This window comes from Tachysurus fulvidraco, chromosome 4, assembly GCF_022655615.1.
Source record: "Tachysurus fulvidraco isolate hzauxx_2018 chromosome 4, HZAU_PFXX_2.0, whole genome shotgun sequence".
NCBI classification, from domain to species: Eukaryota; Metazoa; Chordata; class Actinopteri; order Siluriformes; family Bagridae; genus Tachysurus; species Tachysurus fulvidraco.
Genome location: NC_062521.1, coordinates 11531015 through 11550257, shown reverse-complemented (window position 1 = coordinate 11550257; position 19243 = coordinate 11531015). Strand labels below are relative to the sequence as shown.

General features: G+C 41.0%; 1 protein-coding gene across 1 annotated transcript; it reads right to left on the bottom strand.

Moving 5' to 3' along the window:
* Positions 1-5984: 5984 nt before the first annotated feature.
* Positions 5985-18793, bottom strand: trim8a (tripartite motif containing 8a). The gene is made up of 6 exons (XM_027150252.2): positions 16635-18793; positions 10734-10829; positions 8558-8791; positions 8229-8260; positions 8022-8137; positions 5985-7942 (listed from the first exon to the last, which is right to left on the bottom strand). Exons 1-6 carry the CDS (start codon positions 17229-17231, stop codon positions 7320-7322), a joined length of 1698 nt encoding a protein of 565 aa, XP_027006053.1. The 5' UTR covers positions 17232-18793; the 3' UTR covers positions 5985-7319.
* Between the last annotated feature and the right edge of the window lie 450 nt (positions 18794-19243).

The window sequence follows — 19243 nt, the reverse complement described above, 5'->3', positions numbered from 1 at the left end:
CTGACCTTTGTGCTTATGAAAGCCCCCCCCCTTCCAGATTTACTCACCCTTTGAGGTAAGGTGCTGATGCTTGGCTCAAAGGCCTGTACCACATCTACATTGCAATTTTCCCCCAACAGTGTTCAGTGAGGTTGAGGTTAGGACTCTCACCCAAATTCTGTAGTACTCTAATCCAGTAAGTTAAAAGTGGACCTTCATGTGGTATCATAGGCAGTGCAACTCATTAATAAGAAGTGTCCTCCTTCGCTCAGAATATCGAGCCTAATGTCACCACGAACGAAACTTAAGTTACTATGGAAACCTCTTCCACTGCTGTGATGTTTGAAGCATGGCTGATGACATGCTCCATCTGAGTGCTATGTGGAGGTTCTGCTAGAACACAATACGACAAACATTCGCTAAAATTCTCAGAGTCACTTATTCATCAATAGTGAGCAAGAATATTAAACATATTCTTACATTAAACATATATATTTTTTTTTATAAATATTTATTGCTCTTAATCAATTCTTATCACTCTTTTCATCATACCCCAGTGCTAGAGAACAACTGGTTGTTCTACAATAGATGTATCACCTGCTTGAATCTTTTTTTTTTTTCTTCTTACTTTTAAATCTAATATACCCAGATACCACATAAATTCAATTACACTTTTACAGTAATAGAGCAGTCATATTTTTTCCTTTTAATTCTTTCTCAAATCTGGTTATATGAATGCTGATCATACACTTCACCTATTTCCCTTCATACAGATACACATATCCACCGATAAACAGTAACATTAATATGCCTAATATTGTGCTACCAAAACAGCTATGATCTGCTGCATGGATTCCACAAGACCCCTGTAGGTGGGCTGTGGTGTTTGGCACCAAGACATCAAGAAATCCTTTAAGTTTATAAGATGTGAGGTGGGGCTTTTGTAGATAGGACATGTACAGCACATCCCACAGATGCTCGATCGGGGTGAGGTCTGCGGAATTTTGAGACCAGTTCAATTCTTGAGCTCTTAGTCATGTTTCTCAAATCGTTCTAGATTAATTTTTGCAATGTGGCAGGATGCATTATACTGCTGAAAGTTGTTTAGGAAGGTTTCAAAGTAACATCCACTCAAATGGCAGGACCTAAGGTCAAAGCGGAATATTGCACAGGGCATCATACTGCCTGCGCCCGCTTGATTTCTTCCCATAGCACATACTGGTGCCAAGTGGTAAGCGATCTTCATGCACCTAGACATCCACATGATGCAAAAGAAAACAACTGCTAACTTTATTCATTCTGTGTCAGGTTGCCAAATGACAAAGCCTGCACATGGAATTGAGATAAACCATGGAAACCTTTGTTGACATTCCAGAATCAAACATCAGGGAAGAGGAAAGATCATCTTACTAAGACTCACACTATTTATATGACCACATAATACATTTTTACATCTGTATATCTTCGTCTGATTCATGTAGGTTCACTAATTCCACTTGTAATAAATTGAACACAGGATAGAATCTGAATATTTGGTGTCTGGTTTACAGCTCATTTTGTGTAGTCATGCAGTGTTAACTTTCTGACCTGGAATGAGTCATGATGATGTATCCGGGAATCACTGTGAAGGAAAGACCGCCTGGAAAAGGTTACAGCGAAACCTACACATGCAGCACAATACTGAGCCTATGATTTTCTGTCAGAGGTATTTCTGTTTTGTGAGATTTTTTGTTTAAATAAATTACAAGATTTTGATTGTTTATTTGAATCTTTCTGGGATCAGATTAATGCCACATTATTTAAATTATGTTTTTAAGGGTATTTTTTGTGTGTATGCAAAAGCGTGCTTTGGTGTTAACTTGTCAGTGCATCACCACATTGTTGTGTATTTAATGTGCAGCTCGATGCATTTGACAGCTGTTTTTCTATGACAGCTGTGTGTGTGTGTGTGTGTGTGTGTGTGTGTGTGTGTGTGTGTGTGTGTGTGTGTGTGTGTGCGCGCGCACATGCCCCGAAACAGGGGCCCCCATGAAGGTGTGTTTTACCACTGCTGCTCCGCTGGGAGACAGCCTCTCAGCTGTTGTGCAGCTGCTGTTTGCATTAGCTGCCTCAGAGCTCTACATATTTACCCGCACCACACTATGTCACGTCACACTTCTGTTTCCAAAAGCCCCAGTCTAATCAAAGTCACATAAAGAGTGTGGGATGAGTCAGGCCTCCAAATATTGTACAGAACTGCTGGTTTCATATTCCTGTAATGAGCAACTAGAGATTGGGGGAAAACTGCTGCTCTGGCTGCCCTATTTATTACCTGAGCCCTTCTCTCTACCCTCCAAAATTATTAATGTAGAGATCTAGGGAATTTAGTGATATGTATCCAGGAGTGATATTTAATGATTGTCCCTGTTTGAAACAAAGATGCAATGTTATTTATAAGCTTTATTACTACAGAACACATAAAACTGTGTTATACTGATCCTATTTATCTATTCTCACAGTATTTCAGGGCAGACTTATTTGTCAAATGTTTGACAATAGTGGTCAAATGTTTGCTTATTATGAAAAGGAAACACACAAAGTTTATCTTTATGAGTACTATTATGACTAAAATGGATCTGATTCAATCTGATTCATTAAACGCAAACCAAAAGTTAACTCAAATTAACTTTATTAACTAAACTAACTAACTTCTTAATGGCCTTTATTCAAGTTTAATGTCGTATACATTTAAAAAGACTTTTTGTTTGCTGCTAATAAATGACATGGAACCATCACAGTGGTTATTAATTAATTTGACTGCCCTACTATGACCATTCTGTTCACATAAAAGTTAGGAACGCAGCTCCCATGTCCAAGAAATTACCCACATACCCCTGCAGCTTCCTGTCTCAAAGGCTCAAGAGGGATTTTGGATTATCCTGCTTGGATTTAGGGATTGGAGTCATATTGTGCTGGATGACAAAAAATTATAATTCTACATGGTAAATATATTACTGGCCATGTAAGGGGGCTGACAGCATGTTTGTGAATTGGGATGCGTGGGTGTGTTTGCATATGTTTTTTTCCCCTCTTTGCTTAGTCACAGTGAGGCAGTGAGACTGAAGGGAGAAAGAAAAGACAGGAGAAAAGAAGATGGCATTAGACAGCATGCTAGAAGCATAGCGCTCTTGTGTTTGCTTGTTGTTAGAAGTCAGCGCCTTTGGCCATCTCTGTTTCAGACGATTCCTGGCGAACTTTCTGGGAACTCATACTTTCTTGTAGAAAGGGTTTTATCCATTTAAACTCACGGGACCAGTAACTACATTTCTTTCTTAAGTGCAGTTACTGAATAATTCATAACAGTTACTGAATAATAATTCAGGGGCCAAAGTAGAGAGTGACAGAAATGGAAACAGCAGGTGTTTTTTGTTACTTAGTCATATTTTATTATACATGACTTAGTCAGAAAAAACAATCAGAAAAAGAACTATGACTAAAAAATATGTCATAGTAAATGTTAGATAGTTGTGGTTGAATGTGTGTAAAATGAACCTGGATTCGCCAGAGAGAATTACAAAATCTTATATTCACAAATCCTTTGAACGAAAAAAAGAATAATAATGAACCAATGCCCCTGTCTGCCCTATGCATTGTGTAAAAGATTAGACAGGCAATATTGTCAGACTACACCACATACACCACAGCCTGTCATCTTTCAATCACACAAAGGTCCGTCAGATAACCAGCAGCTCTTGATCTACTGTATATGAAGCATGCTTGCAACAACACATCTATTCCGAAGAGCTACCGTTAAAAAAAAAAGCCCTCCCCCAAACAACTATTCAAGTCAGAAAAGAAGGTTGCATACAGTTGCAGACATGGTTTAATAATGCATGTTAAAGGAGGGGAGAGCTCATAGCAAATTCTCTTTAATCTGATCAGCTGTCACATGTGACACTTCATTCAGCCCAGAGCAGGACTAGAAGTCTGAAGAAGGACTTATTTATTGTGTAAATTTGGGCTACAGTATACTGGACAGCAAAGAGACATCCATTGCCTGTGATGGCAGAAACAGTCCAAAAGGCCCTGCAGCTGTTCTACCAATATATATACACACATTTATCTTTTTCTCGTGCTCTTGATAGTACATCTACGCTCAAGCATGGAACGTACGCAAAGAACAGGCAACAGTTTATATAGTTTGATCTGTACTCAGGGTAGGAGAGGTTTTAGGAGTCTTAACAGACATTCTCTGTTCTCTCAAGCCCTTGTGAAATATGACCAGCAATCACATGCAAAGAGGAGCCTTGCTGTGTTTTGCAATCAATCCTTCTGGAAGCCAGAGTCCTCCCACGGGCTGTAGTCAGTCTGCTTGAGCAGCCAGCACGATTAGCATCATGGGACAGTAGAGCTATGAAAAACAAACCCATTGTGGAATACTTAGAGCATATGGCGTGTCCACCCACAGCAAGCAGAAAGGAGACAAAAAGAAAAAAAGACTATGAATATTTGTTCAGATCGCTAATTGGTCACAATGTGTTGGGGTATTGTGTGTGTGTGTGTGCACTGAGTGCAGATGCGAAGGGCAGTGGGAGGAGAAGGGCAGGAACGTTACACTCCATAAATAAATGATGAGCTACTCTTGGAGACTGATGACTTTCCCTTTCTCCATCTTCCTAGTGCTGTCTCTCTCCCACCACCAAAATTCCACGGTGTTGTAAAAGGGCTGTGTCCCATGACATGACATATCACAACCTGTAACTGTCCTCACCACATCTAAAACTGACTGCACAGAAGAGCTATAACAGGACTGTAAGATTTGAGATGACCCGCTGCCGTTATTGTGGTGCATCTTGATCCAGTATGATGGCAAACAAGGGCTGTGTATTTTTTTTGTACAAGAAGGCCAGATACTGCATACGTCACAGCTCATAAAGCTCAACAAACAGCAACTATATATTCTCAAAGCCATAAACAAATGATTAAACTGCCTGGCAAATGATTAACTGTTTCTCAAACATAACCCCCAACCTGTTGTACTGAATCAAGGCTTTGGTGAGAGCAACAACACACTGACTATATGGTTCATTTTATATTTAAATGTAGTTGAAATACGTCTTGCATCTGCATAGACAAGCCATTCCTGGCTAAAAGAAGAACGCTCTAATGCGCCAGCGAATTAAGAATTTTAACAGCAAACATTTCATTGTCTATTCTAAAACAGCTAATATAAGTTGACCTATGAATATCTCTGTTGTAGTCAAGGAGATACCTCAAGATTAAAGTGAGTCTTATGAGTTTAAAGTGCAGATAGACAGATAAAGACATTATTATGAAAAAAAAAACTTTCTTGAGGTAGGCAGCATATTTGATTTAGGACGACGAACAAAATAATCGGCATACACATTCAACAATAGCAAAGAATTTCTGGACAATGCTAATAGGTTGAGCACCTGGATAAAGTTAACTCATGTAATAGCAGAGGATCAGCTTGTTGTCCAGACTCTGAGGCAGCATTTTATGCCTCGTGTCCAAGCTGAGCAACACTGACAGTCCCACCATCCAGGATGATAACTGTATGAAACAGAGAGCAAAAATTGTGTGTCGACTTATTCAATAAGCTTGATAGCGTGCTGGGATATTATAGAAATGATAAATTTGGGATGATTTGGAACAGCAAGTGAAACACAAAGTGTTACACATCAGCTTTGAATTGGGATAAAAATAGGATACATTTCACAGGAACTCAGAGGATCTTAAGACACAAGTTGCTTCCTACCGGATAATACTGCAGCTGTTATTAACGGGGGGAGAGTATATTGCGTTTATGCTAATTAATATACGACACTTTAACCAATTTTGTCTAGGGAGTTTCTCCATCTTCATATTTTTATTATTACTATTTATTTATTAGATTAACTACACTGAACCAATCAGTGTGTCCTTATCTATTCCATCATTATATCTGATCTAGAAACTGGATTCATTTCTGAACATCAGACCCATTAAAAACACACAAACCTGACTCCATTAACTGCTCTTTAATTATTTATTTATTTTTTAGATTAGAGCCACACTTTTGTGTTGGACAAAATATGTACAAAAAGACTGTATGTGTTTTAAAACCAACATTTAATACTCTTTTGAAGCACAATGAAGCAAATTATAGAGGTTCAGTAGTCCATTTTTTGGGTAAAAAATAAGTGGGAAAAAATGTCAATAACTGTTTTCTATTCAGGTTCAGCGTAAAACCTTAAGAGTTCATGGAATATCTTTCTGGACTGCTTCAAGTTCCAAACAGGAAGTCAACAGATTTTCAGCATGTTCCTGACAATCAGCACTGTGCAGTGATCACACAAACCCACTGGGTTCCACTGGAGCTGACAAACAGTTTCGAAGAGGAAGGATACCACATCTATATAATTGATCAATGATTAAATATTGAGTGTGTTTGCTGATCGTCGTGAACATGCCTTTCTTGTGCTTTGATTCAGGAAGGTTCCATACTTGACAGAAAGCAAAATCCAGGAAAGATTAGTTTAGGTGCAGTTATTAATTAAGTTTCAGAGAAGTCTAGGAAAGACACGTGGAATATGTGAGAGGTTCTCATGGAGGCTTCCAGGATTCGAATTGCTATTCGAATCGAATTCTTCTTGGGTGATTCTTCCACTAAGATTAAGACACTAATGCCAGTCAAACCATAAGAAATGCTAATATGTAATTGTAAACATGATACTAGATCCTGTCACCTTTTAGGCATTTACATAAAAGCTCAATCCCAGCTTGTCTCATGTTAAACATGGTTTTAACCTTGGGCAATGAGCCACACGGTCATGGTTAATCTTTTTACCTCTTGGCTATAAAAGACCGCAACCCTTTCCAACCTTTACCAACCCTTTCTCTTAACAGAAATAAAAATACTTTTAAGCATCATATAGATGCAGTCAATAGTTGTTTTCCCTAGTTACATAGAGAATTTCAGACCATGATAAAAAGATGCCACCTCCTTCTCCCCAGACACACTAAAGGCTGGAAGATGGGACAGAGGAAGCTGGGCTTGTGCAAAGCTTAACATTACCTGCTTTGGGTCAGCAGCATCTACAATTATCCAAGGCCTGTTCTCAATTTTAAAAGGACAGCCACAAATTCCCTTTTCCCTTCAAAAGACTGTACAGTGGCAGACAGCGATTTTATAGCCTTGAGAAAGAAGATATGTGGCTGGTAGGGCCACAAGGCTTACCTTGACTAATATAAAATGAGACAAAGTGCCATTCAAATGCAATGGTTGTTGAGACAAAATAAACAGAGAGAAAGCAAAAAAAAAAAGCAAGAGAAAGAAAGAAGGAATGGATAAAGAACGGTTAACTGGTGACATAGTGTTTAGTAGAAGGTTCTCCGTAGAGGCTGTAGAAGTCGGGGTGCCTATGGCTCTGTGAGGTGCCAATCCAGTTCCCACGCACTGAGATGTTCTGTATTGGCTGGGACATGGAGGGAGCTGGGGGGGGCATTGGGTGTGAGAACTCCTGAGCCCAGGCGAAAGAAGGTGAGCGTGAGTAGGAAGGGTGGCCATGGTGTCCAGACACAGAGGGCATGCTGGAGCAGTAGCAGTTGTCCACTGTACACATGAGAATCTTACGGCCATTGTACTGTGGCAGCATAGCCTGTTGTGTGGAGCCCGCGTTGGGGTAGTGGGCAGGACTGAACACGGAGCTGGAATGATGGACAGGCTGAGCATCGCTCACTTCTACACCACTCACAATGTGTCGAGCAGAGCTGCAGGAAGCCACAGATGGCCCTTCGTCGGAGCTGGTACTTGGAGCCAGGAACTGCTGCTTGTTCACAGGACCTGATGCGGAGTCCATGAAGTTTGTACTGCTCTCAGGAAATGCAGTCGAGTGCTTGCGCTTTTCTGATCCTGAACTGCTCACTCTGCACTGGTAGACAGGAACACTCTGGAAAAAGTGTGCAGGAGCGGCGAAGGGTGCTGGACACAGGACATACAAAGTCAGAACAGAACAGGTCAAAGGGGTTTCTAAAACAGTTGACTTGCAGCAGCGATATACCTTCCAGCATTTTGCGTAGGTTCTTCTCCTTTTTAGAAATTTCAGCAAGAAAGACTTTAGAGTTAAGGTGACCTGCATTGTAGGGAGGTAGTGCACTGTCTATAGATGTCTGAGATCTGAAAAGAGAAAGCATTCAAACATTCAGCCTCATGTTTTAAACACATGAATCTTAGCATTTTAAAATGCATTACCTAGTGAATATCTTACCTATCTAGGAGGATTTTTATAGGTTTTGTGTTCTGGAAACAGAAAGAAACAGAAAGAAACATTAAAGAAAAATAGCCTGTAAGCTGTTTTCTTACTGCCTTATTGTCTACTAGCATGGATAAATCTGGAAGCTCAGATATTTTGACAGACACACTGAACTATTTCTCACAGGTATGGCCACATTCACACTGTGCATTTATGTGACTAAATGTGAGAATGTGGGCGTTGGCGTCTGCGGGGGAGATTTACAGCACTGAGCAAACAAGAGACACAGATAAAGGAAAAAAAAGAAGGTGGGGGTTGAGGGAAAGAGAAGAAAGATGCCTGACCTTCATAAAGTTGATATTTTCTGCCTTGTCAAACAAGACCTGGACAGAGCTGAGCATCTTCTTGGCCTCCTGGCGCCGCTCATTGAGCTGCAGGACCTGTCTGGAGTTTTCCTGGCAGAACTTCGACCATGACTTCTCCAGCACATTCAGAGCCTTTCCCAGGTCCTCCTCCAGGAGCTGCTGCATTTTCTGATATTGAATGCGCACCTCTTGTTTCAGCTGATCCACCTTATCCTGCACACAACAAAACAAACATGTGCAGTGCTTTACAAAAATCTTTGACAACCATTTTTTGAATTTATTCATTAGTTTTTGTTCAAAAGTCTTTATCTTTTTGTAAAACTGCATGAAAACCTATGAAGGTCTGTATGAATACATGCAACTCTGAATAGGAGACCTTTTGTTTGAACCCAAAGATATATCCATGATTATGTAACTGACAGGTGTTACTTGTTGTCCAGGTGTGCCATGCTAGATCGATTGGTTACACAATGAATACTTTTGGGTTGAGCCCTGAGTTTCTCCTGTGAAGACTGCATTTGTTGCTAACAGAAAGGATAAACCAGAATGTAGACCAGTAAACAAACCATTTTGAAGCTGAGAAAAGAGGGAAAATCAGTCAGAGCCATCGCACAAGCATTGGATATCGCCAATACAACAATTTGGAAAGCAACCACTGGGGTACTAACAACCAGACGTTAAACAAGTCGGCCAAGGAAAACAACAGCAGTTGATGACAAAAAAAAAACTGTGTGAGAGCTGTGAAGGAAAACCAATCGGCAGTAAAATCACCAACAGCAAGGCAGAGCGAAACGTGATGGAAAGGCCAAAATATGAAAGGATTTGATCATGATCCAAAACATACAAGCTCGTCTGCGAAACATGGTGACGGTAGTGTCATGGCTTGAGCTTGCAGGTCTGCTTCTGGAACACTCAAGAATCTTCATTGATTATGTAACTCCTGATGGTTGCAGCAGAATAAATACAGGCAAATGCATCCAATCTAACTGCAGGAGGAAATTCAACATGCAGCAAAACAATGACCCAAAAAAAAAAAAACACACTGCCCACACAACAAAGCACTTCATCAGGGGGAAAAAATTGGAAATTGATGTCAGTGGGTCGCTTAGCTTGATGCAGTTACTGCAAGCAAGGGATATAAAATATACTGAATATTAAATGTTATTTACTTTAATACTTTAAAACTCTAAAATCTGTTTCGGTAGATTTGCTCAACAGGAAATTGGTGGTCTGTCACCAAAAGTGACATATTTTGGTCATGATGCCATGTGCTATACATGACTTGACTTGACGTGATGTTTTAAAGCATTGTTTAAACTCAGGGAATATCCAGATTTGGCAAAAACTTTCTTTTGTGCATAGGTACTTTGATTTAGAACTTTCGAGTCAAGTCAAGAAACTTTTATTGTCATTTCAACCATATATAGCTGTTGCAGTACACAGTGTAATGAGGCAATGTTTCTCCAGGATCATGGGCTACATAAAACAAAGTCAGAGCTAAGAACATAAGTTATTCCTAGCCATATAAAATGCATCTGTGTGACCTGGTGCAAACATTGCAAGACAAAATACAAAAAGACAGTGCAGGAAAAAAAAGTCAGTGCAAACAAAAAATACAAAACATTGCACAAAAAACAATACACAAAAGCAGTACATACTGTGTGTTCTATATTGCATGTGCAGAAATACTGGAATTGTAATGTATTGTGCAAAACAGCGATCGACTGAAATGTGAACGATAGCATGGGCAGAGAGAGAAATCAGTGTGCAAAACAGCATGTAAACAGTTTGATATGGTGGTGCTGTGTACATGGATGTATACTGGAAGAGTGTGTATTTGGTGTAGGTCAGTGCAGTCCATACAGTTGTGTGCGTGTGCGTGTGTGTGTGTGTGTGTGGTGCGCTGAACAGTTCCGTTCAGTATTGAGGAGTCTGATGACTTCATAAAAAAATCCTAAAAAAGCAGCATGCACATACTGATATTTTTCCCTAAGCTGGGCAAAAATAAACATAACAAATCCCAAAAGGCAAAAAGCTTTACCATTGGCTGACCGCGATATACAGAAAATGTATTACATGAGACATGTGAGATGCGAGAGAACAAAGGGAGAAGGGAGATTGCGTGTGGGTGTATCTATATATTTTATATCATTACCTCCACCTGCCGTTTGTCTGACTCGAGCTTGTACAACAGCTCTTCGATGTCCTGCACTCGATCATCAATTCGATCTTGCTGCTTCATCAGCATGTGCTGAAAGACAATGAGAAATCCAACATTTTATTTCCCCTGTCACAAAGAGACCGAATAAATCTGTTATTAATAACAAACACTTATATTTTAAAGTCTTTGTATTTGATATACAATATACATACAGTAGGTGCATATGACTTCATATGGGAATGAAGTAAACAGCATATTTAGTCTGAACGAATTCTGAAGGCATTTTAATGGGGAAGAATCCAAAGCGGAAATAACACGCACGGAAATCAGAAAGTACTGTATAAGGGTCAGTTCTCAGGAGAAGACCTGCAGAACGAACCAAACATAAACACAGTATATTCAGTCACCCCTGCAGAGCAACCACCAATATCCTACTGCCTGTTTCAGCATCTCTATGACAACCAATCCAAGCAAGCATATTAAAGCAAATGAGGAAAACAAAAGCTGCCAACAATGAGACTAATTAATCCAAAAATACTCTGTTTTTTAAGCATGTAAGCACATTTGCCCATCTGATTCTGCCTCTTATCATTAGGTGTCTGGACGAGTTCTAAATTGGATCTGGAAGAAGGCACTAACCCCCAAACATTCCCCATCCCCCAGCCAAATCAAAGCATGTCAAAGCCTGGCTTTTATAATCCTCTCCATTCTCTCTCACTCCTGCCAGCATGAGTGAGGGAGAAAACACAGCACCTAAAAACCAATACAGAATTCACAAAATACAACACAAAATGTTCGATTCAGTTTCGGCCTGATAACAGTATACGCCATACAGGAGTTGTGCCATGGAAAAATGGAAGGTAGCTGTCATGACAGCTCACGTGTGCTCACGTGTGTTTACATTAATCAGCTTGAACAGACAGACAGACAGAAAGAAAAGCATGGTTGTCTTTTGTTTGTGCTCATCTCAGTGTTAGTAACAGACTGTCGGTTGTGCAGACTGTACGAGCCCTGTGCACTGTGCTATAGTGTGTGTGTGTGTGTGTGTGTGTGTGTGTGTGTGTGTGTGTGTGTGTGTGTGTGTGTGATGGCTGTAGGGTCACTGCTTTGTGAGAGAACACAAATTCTTTTGGCCTCCAGCAACTTAGGCTGTGAAAACCTCAGCAGTCCCTGAGAAAGACTTTTTACAAAAACACACAATATATTGAAGAAAATGAGGCAGATTTTTTAATGTTTAGAAAACTATACCTCTGTAGTCCTTTAACTAAGGGCTGAGCCTGGTGTCGTGTGTGATATCAGAACTAGAATTAGTCAACAGGGTTACTCAATAACCATAAAAAAGTGCACAGGAAATCATATATCAAGAGTTCAACAAAGGCCAAACCCCACAACATGACAAGTACGCTCTGATTGTGACGGGAAGTACAGCAAATTACTGCTCTCCTGTTAACACACATCGCAGCATGCTTCTAAAAGAAGTCTGAATATTATTGTACAGTTAGAATAGGCTGTAAGTATTGAGAGTGTATCCATATACCATATTTCCATCTGTCCCACTTTCTCCTGTTTCAAAACCTCACAGATGTGCAGATATTCTCTAAGCACTCCTTTTGTTCACATGGCTGAAGGTAACATCCAGACTATTTAAAGCATCCAAGAGTAAAAGCCGTTTTTATGATAAAGATAAGCTTTTTAATTGCAGTGATGCAATGAAAAGGCTTTTTGTAGTGTTTTTTAAGCTCTTAAAGCTGAAGTACATGGAAATTCAGGCACAGACCAGAATAATCTGGTTGCTATGAGTGTTTGAGGGGTGCCTGTGAATTTCACACTTAAATGCTGAGAGAGGAGGGTTGATTTATTTCTATAATTTGTCAGAGAGTGCCCTGTGACTCAAAACAGCCCCCTTACATTGCAGACAAAGACAAAAGGTCACGCATCAATACAGCGAAAAGCTCTGAAGAATCTAGAGCGAGTATACAGTAGGACTGAACACTTTTACTGTACACTCTATAGTGTATTCAATCATAAGGTGTTCCTGGACATGAAAAATTAGATACTTTATGACTGTTCTCTAATAAATAGCGTCCATGACACTCTGCACAAAACATGTCCAGAGCCCAGTGCGGAATCAAAGGAAAGGTCAACACATTTCAGGCTCTTCCTCCTCACAGCAGGCCTGTGGGAAGCATCCCATCGATCAGTGAGCTCAACTGACTGCATTCTTTGACAGGCATGCTGTGTATTCATTGCTTTACAAAAGCTTTTAGAGAAGAATCAAAAGTTCTGCTATATCATCACTGATTGGATTTTCAATCAGGTTGCTCCTGTCCGTGAGATCACACCGAAACAACTGAACCGACGTGTGGCTACTGAGATGAAGGTGACATGATCACAGGCAAAAGAACTGACCACGTTCATTAAACCAGAAAATATAGGCCATGCTAAAAATACAGCATTGCATTTAGCGCTGATTGACACTCTTATAAGATTAGAATGGATGTGCCCAATGAGTAGGTTAAGCAATGAACATCTAAGCTCTCTTCACTTACTGATACACTGTATAGTACATGAAGGTCCAGACAATAAATATACAGTCAGGTCCATGTTTATTTGGACAGTCACAAAGTTATTTTAAATGTCTACCGGGGTATTATATGTATTATACTGTATAATTAATATGAACTAAAATAAAAACCTTTAGCTTTAGTTATTCAATTCTACATTAGGTGATTTTGGTCCAAACCTTTTTAAAAGACCAAAAGTAAGTACATACACATCTGTAAATGACTGTTTATAGTAATAGCCATATATTTTGTTACAGCACATATCCTTCTGTAAATTTCAGTTTATAGTAATAGCCATCTGTATATTATGTTCATAGTACATATACATCTATATTACCATTTTATTTAATTTATTTAACTCATGTAAACACTGTATATCCTGCACTTGCTGCTATTGCACTCTGGTTAAACCTAAACTGCATTTCGTTGCACAGATTGGAGTTTCCCCTGAGTCAATAACTCCTGAGCTAAACACTGTTACTACACATAACGCGGTTGTAGCTGCCTCTCTACATTACTACGATAAAAAAAAGAGGTGTTATTTGTGTAGTAACAGCGTTTAGCTCAGGAGTTATTGACTCGGGAAACTCCAATCTGTGAATATACTTCCTGCTCCTTCAGTTCTCTCCAGCGCTGGAAAGCTGATCCTATATTAACACATCCTACTTCTTGCCTTACCGTAAGCCTTTCTTCGCTTTCTTTCTTTCTTTGTTTTTATCCTCCATGTCAATGTTAAAACCGCTTTCTGCTAATGTCAAACATGCGCACTGAACACTCTCTCTGCCGCTTATTGACAAGCCCCGCCCCTTTCTGTTCATTGGCTACACGTTTTTTTGATTTTTGTTTACTATTCGGCCCGACTAAGTTTTCTGAAGCATTTCTCAAAAATTGAAGACCCTGCCTTTAAACCAAGGATTACCTCAATCTTACTTTTTGAGGAATCTGAAATCCTTTTTTTAAATATTGCATAGTGCTTACAGGGACAAGTGCAATGCTGTTTGGACTTGTTTGTCTGTAGATTTCATTAATTCCATTGAAACAATCCTGTGAAGCATAAATCATGTTTCTCAAGCTATTGGAAATCCTATTAAAATATGATAACGGCTCAGTTGACAAATGATCGAACTGATGCAGAAACTGGCTACCCACCAGCATCAGAAATGTTTTATAGTACCATGTATTTTAAATGTCTATGTTAAGGGTTAAAAGTCAACATCTTCCACAAGGTTTTAAATCATCTTTCCTGTTATTCCGGCAGACTTCCTACTGCCTCATGCAAAACAAGTAGAATTGAAAAACAAGAAGATGGGTCACAAAGAAATATGACAAGGGCAAGGGTTCAGCAACATAAACCCCACTTCCTCCAGGGTCTCTCGTGTGATGTCATCCTTAACAGGAATGAGAAGGCACTTGTGTTTGAGAGAGGAACTTCCTGCCTCTGCCTGGAACTCACACTCTTATCCCCCACAACTGTACAACTACTTGTTCGTAGAATGTATGTATGTATGTACGTATGCACAGATAGATAGATAGATAGATAGATAGATAGATAGATAGATAGATAGATAGATAGATAGATAGATAGATAGATAGATAGATAGATAGATAGATAGATAGAGGTTAACGAAGACATAACAGAGGGATGTGTGTGCCTTCCAACAGCAGCTGTGAGTAGCACAAGTTCACCCCCCTAACTCACCCCACCCCAATTTGCTGAGCCTTGGCTGCCTTAGGACGCATGACACATTGCCCATCTGAAAAGCATTCCTCCACACATCCAGGAGTCACGCATGCCAAGTCCGGCAGCAGCTCACCTCACAATAGCTCATTATTCTTTGTAAAGCAGCTGCTGAACCACCATGAAGTCTTCCTCATACACCTTAGCGTGTGTGTTAGCTACTTTTCACCACTACACATCTGTCACACGACTGGATAAGTGAACACTAAGAAATTTCATGTGTTTAACCCGACTTCAATTTTCATTAGAACTATATGATTCTACAAATTCAGGCACAATTCAATATAGGTGTATCATTTCACAGGATACTGGTTTGTGAGCTCCAGTTTATTCAGTATTTAATAACTCTGTAAAACACTGAGATAGAAGGGGCTAGTATGTACCATGCTGTTCATGCTTGTTTTTGATTTATTTTTTAAATACATTAGCAGAAGCAGGCACATTAAATATACAGGATATATACGTCTTTTTTTTATTTAATACCAGATTGTATAGCGTAAGACGTAATTGGAGATTCAGACATAAATAGAAATAGTAAATATGTTATTGTTGTTGTTGTTGTTAATGATGACCTATTGACAAAGAGGAAGCATGGAAGGTCACACAAGCCGATAATGAGTACAAAAGTGCCAAAACTACTTCTGCACTATATTTCTCCTATTATTAGTAAAAATATGTTTATTGTAATCACTCTCTCACTCTCTCTCTCTCATTTTCTACCGCTTATCCGAACTTCTCGGGTCACGGGGAGCCTGTGCCTATCTCAGGCGTCATCGGGCATCGAGGCAGGATACACCCTGGACGGAGTGCCAACCCATCGCAGGGCACACACACACTCATTCACGCACGCAATCACACACACTACGGACAATTTTTCAGAGATGCCAATCAACCTACCATGCATGTCTTTGGACCGGGGGAGGAAACCGGAGTACCCGGAGGAAACCCCCGAGGCACGGGAAGAACATGCAAAAACTCCGCACACACAAGGCGGAGGCGGGAATCAAACCCCGGCCCTGGAGGTGTGAGGCGAACGTGCTACCCACTAAGCCACCGTGCCCCCCTTTATTGTAATCATTTCTATTATAATTATAAAAATGGAGTAGAGATTACTATACAGGTACCACAGTAATGAAGTGGGTAGCTTTGTTGCCTCACAGCTCCAAGTTTCTAAACACGTGTAAAACTAGAGTTACTAATTTCTGTATATGTGCTACCTGTCAGCAAGAGTTTCTTCCTGCTTCTCTAGTTTCCCTCCCACTCCCATCTAGGCAAAGCTACTGCCCTGGCTTACTTTAACATAGTTATTTATTATTGTCATTTCACAGAAGACTAAAGAATTAGGAGTATTTAGCTTGTCAGTGCTAGTGTGTCAGTGCTGGTGTGTCAGTGCTGGTGTGTCAGTGCTGGTGTGTCAGTGCTGGTGTGTCAGTGCTGGTGTGTCAGTGCTGGTGTGTCAGTGCTTGATCATAAAATGTGCCCTCTTTCAGTGAACTCACAGCTCAAGCCAACATTTTGGCTGGGCAGTTATGGAAATGCCTGCATGTAAGCCAGACCATATTCAGAGAAGTGAGACGGACGACTTCAACTCACCCTTATATCATTCTGACGCAGTTCCACGTCGCAGACGCCATGTCCATGGCCGACTGCACATCTAGAGAAGCAGCAGTAACGACACACAGCCACCTGCTCGGTCTCGCAGTGATACAGTCTGTATTCATCATGTTGGGGGCAACTCCAGGCCCGCACGTCTTCGACATCTACCAGCAGGTGCCCGGCATTTGAAGAAGGTTGCTGAAGGTGTGTTTGAATGTGTGATTGGCAGCAGGGCGCATTGCAGCGTAGGCAAACTTTCTGAGCCGGAAGCGCAGGTCCCCGTCTGCACAGTATGCACTGCAGCACGGTCGGCTCTTTCTCTGTGTTCAGGGCGTTGAACTTCTCCACGATATTGATTAGCTTGATGTTCTTGTCAAGACTGGGCTTCTGTTTGTAGGGCTGATTGCACTCCGGGCATCGCAGGATACCCACGTCTTTGGCCCAGGCCTCGCTGATGCAGCCGTGGCAGAAGTTGTGCTTGCAGGGCAGCTGCACGGGGTCCACGAACACATGCAGACATATGGGGCAGATGAGCTCTTCCTCGAGACAGTTCTTCCAGGCCTCGGCCATCTCAGCTGCTTGGGTAGAAGACATGCAGGCCGGTTTTCAGTTGAGAGCCTGTTAAACTATTTAAAATAAGTCGGGCATTCTCGTTCCCCTTTTATAAAACTAAGCGTATGACTCTGCTTGTCCACACAGGCATACAAGTCTGCATAAACAGCTGTTGATAAGTCTCCATGAAAGGTCCAGGGAGCGCCTCTTCCGCCCCTGTTCAAGTTCCGCAGCTGAGACACAAATCAGGGATCTGAATGTTGCAATCGGATCACGACGGACATGAAAACCTTCTAGGCTTAAAACAGACCAAACCGAAGTTGTACAGCTCTTCGGGCTGAGACGCTCCTGTCCTTGCTTGTTTTAGAAGAATGAATGTGCACAGATTATTATACTGATTCCAGTCAATTATACAGACAGTCAGAAGTTTGTAAAATTGCCTGAAACCCTTTATAGCTGAACTGAACTGTGCTTCAGGACGCAGGGAGAAGAACAAGCTGCATCTCTGCTGGGTGACTTGTACATTCTGATGTGCGCTGGAAGTCGCAGACTGATGATAAATAGCTGCACAGTCCATAAAAACAGGGCTTTAAATGTAAGCCATGCATCCAGTCATCAGTAAAGTTTAACGCACACAAGTTTAGTCGAGTTTGTGTCCTGCGCAGTAAACGTGTATAAGCGCTATGACACTTACCTCAGCAGTACAACAGGCCTCTGTACAGTGTGAGTATCGCACAAAGTGCCCATATTACTTTACAAGAATCAGAAGGAGAAGCAAACGGTGTTTTAGTATATAATCTACGGTAAATAGGTCTAATCTACGGTAAATAGGTCTAATCTACGGTAAATAGGTCTAATATAGAAGCAATTGTACAAGTCGTTCGGTAAAAAAAAACGGGGAAAGAAAACCGAATCTGTGGTCCGACACGGGACAATATACAGCAAGCAACAAAAAGCGTTTAAGTGAATTAATGTGCGTTATGAAACATTTCCATGGAGCGCTCTCTCTCTCCCCTTCTCTCTCTCTCTCTCCCCTTCTCTCTCTCTCTCTCTCTTTCATACGCGCTCGCGCTCTCTCTCTCTCTGGGTCTCTCTCGCTCTCTCTCTCCGTGTCTCTCTCTCGCTCTCACGCTGTCTCTCTAACACTCTCTCTCTCACGCTGTCTCTCTAACACTCTCTCTCTCACGCTGTCTCTCTAACACTCTCTCTCTCTGTCTCTCTGTGTGTGTGTCTCTCTCTCACGCGCGCTCGCGCAAATCTCTTGATCAAACTCTCTCTCCCCCTGTAAATCTATTCTCTCGCTATCTACAGTCGTTAAATGTTAAAGTGTTTTCCGAGCTGTCCTGCCTGTCCATGTCGACCTGCTCGCAGCTGATTGCGGCCGCCTCGCGATCCTTTCACTTAAAAATAGCAAACAGTGTAACAGTGTCAAGCCTTTTATTTCTTCCAGCTCTTAAATATTGATGTATTTCAGACACAGTTCTTGTTCTTAAAGGGGACACCGGCGTGTTGCCCTTGTTATGGTTTACTGTCACCAGCCATCTTGTTTTCCTGCTTTTAAAGCGCATTTAAAGCAGCGTATCTGTTTATTTCTCTTCTCATGTCTACACTCCTTTATTAAGCTTCATCCGTCCGAGTCACAAATACCCCAATTACTGAGCGCTGGTTTGCAAACAACACCATCAGCCTTTAAAGTGATATTCCGTCAGCGATCCGGATGATTTCCGCCGTATTCCAATCTGTGTCCGTGTTATTATTTATGATTTTTTCCCCCTCTTAAGCAGATCCTTGATGAGGAATGCAGACACAGGACTGCAACTCAGGATACAGTTCACATTTACACCCCCTCCTTTCCATGGTCACGTGATCCGTCACGGACTCGATTCATATAAACGGGCGGGGCGTATGAATGGTAGGCGGAGTCTAATTTAAAACGGCAACGTCTCTTGATAACTTCGAGGTCTGATCAGAATTATCCGGCTTTCCGAGAGTTAAAAGTCGTAAAGGGAGCAAAAAGACGACGTGAGCTAGTTATATCAAATTCTGTGCGTTTT

What these genes read in the sequence shown, in the direction of transcription:
- trim8a (XM_027150252.2), bottom strand. Translation starts at nt 17,231, where the DNA reads ATGTCTTCTACCCAAGCAGCTGAGATGGCCGAGGCCTGGAAGAACTGT. An exon ending in AAAATATCAACTTTATGAAG is followed by an intron (nt 8,261 to 8,557) that starts GTCAGGCATCTT and finishes TTCTGTTTCCAG; the next exon opens with AACACAAAACCTATAAAAAT. An exon ending in ATAAAAATCCTCCTAGATAG is followed by an intron (nt 8,138 to 8,228) that starts GTAAGATATTCA and finishes TTCTCTTTTCAG; the next exon opens with ATCTCAGACATCTATAGACA.